At 31.6% G+C, this 4,962-nt stretch overlaps 1 protein-coding gene across 1 annotated transcript; it reads left to right on the top strand.

The window, feature by feature from the left end:
• Positions 1-2,820: 2,820 nt before the first annotated feature.
• LOC108451187 (phenylalanine N-monooxygenase CYP79D16-like) lies at positions 2,821-4,755 on the top strand. The gene is made up of 2 exons (XM_017748914.2): positions 2,821-3,843; positions 4,019-4,755. Exons 1-2 carry the CDS (start codon positions 2,821-2,823, stop codon positions 4,673-4,675), a joined length of 1,680 nt encoding a protein of 559 aa, XP_017604403.1. The 3' UTR covers positions 4,676-4,755.
• Positions 4,756-4,962: the final 207 nt, after the last annotated feature.

Raw genomic sequence — 4,962 nt, 5'->3', positions numbered from 1 at the left:
TTAACAACCAGTTTTTTTCTATATTGTTTGAGCAATGCGAGGAGGAAACATAATGAGGACTATTTTTCTAAAAAAGGAAAATTAAAGCTTACATATAATATCACATAACTATGATGTTCTCATATTATAATTTATTAATATTTTATATGTTATACAAGTGAAATTCATATGGAAGTATGCTTTCTGTATTTGATGTTTATTATAGTAAGGTGTTTTAACCTTACTGCATTATTTATATTTGACTTTGATTAGAATATGATTTTATAAACTTATAAATAGACGTAGTCGTCTCTCCTCTTGTCTATCATTGGAATATGACATAGTGAATTTTCTTTTCCTCTGCTTGTGATTTTTTTTTTCAAAAGGGTTTCTACATAAAATTGGTGTGTTCTATTTTTTCTCTTTTTTCATGCCATTATCGACATCCTATTTTTTACACTGTTATCGTGGATTTGTTCCTATTTCTCAATTAATTATTCTTCAAGTTACAATAAAAATATGATTTAGCAGTTTGATAGATTGAAAGCTTAAGTAATGAAAAAAAAAGAGTATTGAATTTAAGTTATAAAATATGTTTGGTATATTACTTAAACTTATTTATTAAGCATATTTAAATTATTTGATAAAGAATAATATAATCTTAAAAGAAATAAAAAAATAAATGAATTAATTCTTTGTTAAGTAAGTCAATCTATTATCATTTTCTATCATTTTTCGTAAAAAATTATATCCAATACTTTTTAGCATGTGTTGTCAAACATGTTTAAAAATTAAATTATTGAAAATATTTTTTCTCTTATATATATATATATACATTTTGAGTTAGACTATTTTTACATTAATATAAAATTAGTATATATTTTTATATATTTGTTCAAAAGTTTATCTATAACGTACTTTCAGTTAACCATACAATATAGTGACATTTTATTCAAAACATTAACACCTAATAAAATTTCTCACAAATAAATTCAATTAATCAATTTTTAATTGTAGAAACATATATTTGCAGTAAATTAAATATAAATCATATGTCTTTTGTATACGGTGGTAAACATATCAAATTTCAACTTAATAAAAATAATTTTTATAGACAAAAATAAAATAAAAGACTGCTGAATTTCATACATTACGGGTACTATGCTTGCAATTATATTGTGCCAGTGTTCTTCCTATACACTTTTATAAATAATTATCTTCTTTTATATAATATTAAAAATAGAGTACAGAGTTCACACAATTTAAACCCACGATAAATGGTTGTTTATATAATAATTATCTTCTTCTATATAATACTAATAAAAATTTTAATTATTGCTTCATACAAATTAACAATTATTATCTGTAAATATCATATTTTGTTTGCATCTAATATTTCACTTAACTGTCAATTTCTGATTCATTTGTTCTATTTTTTTTTGTAAAAGTATATCTAATTCCGAAAAGTAAAATATGATTTCTTCTCTTGGTTTCTTCTAGATTTAATATCAATTTTTATTTTCTACTTTGATTCTAGATTATGTATAACCTAAAATTTAGCTAAATTATTAGGTAGACTTTTCCCACCACATGAATAATGATCCTATCCAATTATATAATGCCATGTAAGATTATTTTTACATGTCATTGTTGACTAAAACAATAATAAAAATTTTCCAAAAAATTATGTTTTGATTGTTAATTAGTTTAGTAGTAGAATTTGATAAAATCGCCCTGAACTGAAGAAAATATCTGTTCTAGCTTTGACTAGATATTCTTTCGTATCAAGAATCAAGAACGAAAATACGGATATAGTCGAATGGTAAAATTTCTCTTTGCCAAGGAGAAGATGCGGGTTCAATTCTTGCTATTTGCCCAGGGCAATGTATTTAAAATAAGAGGATAAAAGATTCGTTATAGTTGACTGGAATTGGAATATAATACACTCCCCTAAAAAACAAAAAATGACTAGTTAATAGGATCCAGTCTAATTTTTTTGTCAAAAAAAAGTAACGTTGTGAGAACAGGATTTGAACCCATGACCTCAAGGTTATGAGCCTTGCAAGCACTCTAGAGAATCATCAAATTTATTTGATCTTTCGTCCAAATAAAACATTCTACTTTCACTTCATCTTCACTTATCATTGTCCTATTCCATTTCAAAATGATTCTCCTTGCTTTGATTTCCTCTTTGATATAAAGGATTGGAGAATGGAAGTTCGGGATATTAGGCAAATTATGAAAATTAAGGATTTGGTTTAAGGTTAATAGGGGTTTGATTTGAGGCTTAAGGTTAGGAAATAACTAGGGATTTTAGACTTAACAATTTACATAAATTAAGGATTAGGGATTTCAAAAATTTGAGATTTAGCTTCAATATAAGTAAATTACGAAATGGGATTCTGTTTCTTTCTCAATTTCGATTACAAATTAAAAATAATTTCTATCAAAATTTCATTATAATAAAAAAGATTGTAACTAAAGGATACACGGATAAAACTTTCTTTTCATTTAATATTATTAAAAACAAGGTTTTAACTCTCTTTTCTCCATTTTCGTTGTCTAGAGATAAGAATGGTTGAAGGAGAAAATAAAAATTTTGAATTTATTTTTAATTTCTTAGTCATCAAATGACATGCAAAAATAGTCTTAAGTGGCATCCAAAAATTAAATTTCATACAAGAAAATCCAAGTTCAAAATACCTATCAAATAAAAAAAAGAGTAAATTTAAGTACTAAAAAAATAAAAGTTAAACAAAGAGTTAAAATTAAATAAAATTAAAAAAATGAAATTGGATATATGTATATGTATGTATATATATATTTCCAGGGAAATCTAATATGGGTATCTTCCTTGGTCTTCATTTTCAAATTGCCATGGAAATCTGTTACTCTATGTTCATCGCTCCTTTTAAAACAATGCTAAGCTTCTCCACCTTACTTGTTTTCATCACTTTTGCTTTGTGTTACCTCTTTAACCTTCAATGGCAGCGCAATGCCCAAAAACCTAAGCAGCCCTCTCTTCCGCCAGGCCCTAAACCTTGGCCTATTGTGGGAAACCTCCCTGAATTCATCATAAACAAAAACAAAACTTCGGTGTCTCATTGGATACACAGTTTCATGAAAGAAATGAACACCGAAATTGCTTGTATTCGTCTCGGAAACGTTCATGTGATTCCCGTCACTTGTACTGAAATCAGTCTCCAATTCTTGAGAAAGCAGGATGCTAGTTTTGCTTCAAGACCCCTTACCATGGCCACTGATGTCCTCTCAAAAGGGCACTTAACCGCTATTTTTTCACCCTTAGGAGATCAGTGGAGAAAAATGAAGAGAGTTATGGCCAGCGAGATGCTTTCAAAGGACAGACATCGATGGCTTCACGAGAAAAGAGTTGAAGAAGCTGATAACCTCGTGAGTTACGTACTTAACCAATGCAAAAATGGTGATGAAGGCGGCCTTGTAGACATAAGACTGGTTGCCCAACACTATTGTTGCAATGTGACGAGGAAGTTGATCTTTAATAGAAGATACTTGGGAGAAGGGAAAGCAGATGGTGGACCTGGTTTTGAGGAAGAAGAATACGTCGACGCCATTTTCGCTATAGTCATTCATCTTTATTCCTTTTGTATATCCGATTACTTTCCATTTTTGAGAGGCCTCGACCTGGAGGGACATGAGAAAATCGTGGAGGACGCAACTAGTGTTCTAGAGAAATATAACAATCCCATTATTGAAGACAGGATTCAACAATGGAGAGATGGCAAGAAACATGAACCTCAAGACTTGCTTGATGTTTTGGTTTCTTTGACTGATGACAATGGTATCCCACTACTGTCAGCGGACGAGATCAAAGCTCAAGTTAATGTACGTCTTTCCTTCTCTCTAATTGTTTTGAACAAAATATAAGTCAACAACATGTTAAACTTTATTAAAAATGGATTACTATGAAAATAACATAAATATGATATAACATACACGTGTTATCATAGAAAATCACCCCTATATATTGATAATATATTTTTTTCAACTTAATTTTCAGGAAATTATGATTGCGGCAGTGGATAATCCATCAAATAACTTAGAATGGGCACTTGCGGAGATGTTAAATAAACCAGAGACCCTACAGAAAGCCAGAGACGAATTAGATAATGTGGTTGGAAAAGGTAGGTTAGTACAAGAATCTGATTTCCCACAACTTAACTATATTAAGGCATGCGCCAGAGAAGCCTTTAGACTCCATCCCATTGCACCATTTAGCCCTCCTCACGTGTCCGTGACTGATACAACAGTGGGCGACTCCTTCATCCCTAAGGGTAGCCATGTGATAGTTAGTCGGGTTGGGCTTGGTCGAAACCCTAAAGTTTGGAACGAGCCAGGCGAGTTCAAGCCAGAACGTCACCTCCAGGATTGTAATAAAGGCGAAGAAGTGGTGCTTGAAGATCCAGATTTACGGTTGTTTACATTCGGTAGAGGAAGGAGAGGGTGCCCCGGAGTGCTGCTTGGAAGCTCGATGACTACCACGATGTTTGCGAGGCTATTGCAAGGATTCGATTGGAGCATCCCGACTAACCAGGGAACCATTGATCTTTGTCCAGGAAGGGGAGTTCCCTTTCTGGCTAAACCACTGCTTGCTGTTGCAAAGCCACGATTGCCACCCCATGTCTACTCTTTTTCAACTGAAAGTGAAATACAGTGATTAATTCTGTGACGAAGATGGGGGTTGACAAGGGAGACCTGTTTGTGGCTTGGTTCTAATGAAATTGTTTTTATGCATAATATGTGTCGTAACCATTTTTTGGTAAAACGAATCGACTTGGATTTTGAAAATGAACACAAAAAACGGGAGTCGCCACCGATCCTTTTTGACTAGGTGTGATCGGGTCACCTCGTTAAAGTGGTTGTTTTTAATAAATAACTTGATTTATTTAAACAACAATTTTGGTCTACGAAAATCAAAAAATGAGTTCGGGAGTCGGTTACGCA

This window comes from Gossypium arboreum, chromosome 7, assembly GCF_025698485.1.
Source record: "Gossypium arboreum isolate Shixiya-1 chromosome 7, ASM2569848v2, whole genome shotgun sequence".
Lineage (NCBI taxonomy): Eukaryota > Viridiplantae > Streptophyta > Magnoliopsida > Malvales > Malvaceae > Gossypium > Gossypium arboreum.
Note: the sequence above shows the minus strand (reverse complement) of the source record. Positions and strands in the feature narration are given on the sequence as shown.

Bases quoted from the DNA above. Each gene is read 5' to 3' on its own strand.
- LOC108451187 (XM_017748914.2), top strand. From the start codon at position 2,821: ATGGGTATCTTCCTTGGTCTTCATTTTCAAATTGCCATGGAAATCTGT. The intron at 3,844-4,018 runs GTACGTCTTTCC...CTTAATTTTCAG, and splicing joins AGATCAAAGCTCAAGTTAAT to GAAATTATGATTGCGGCAGT.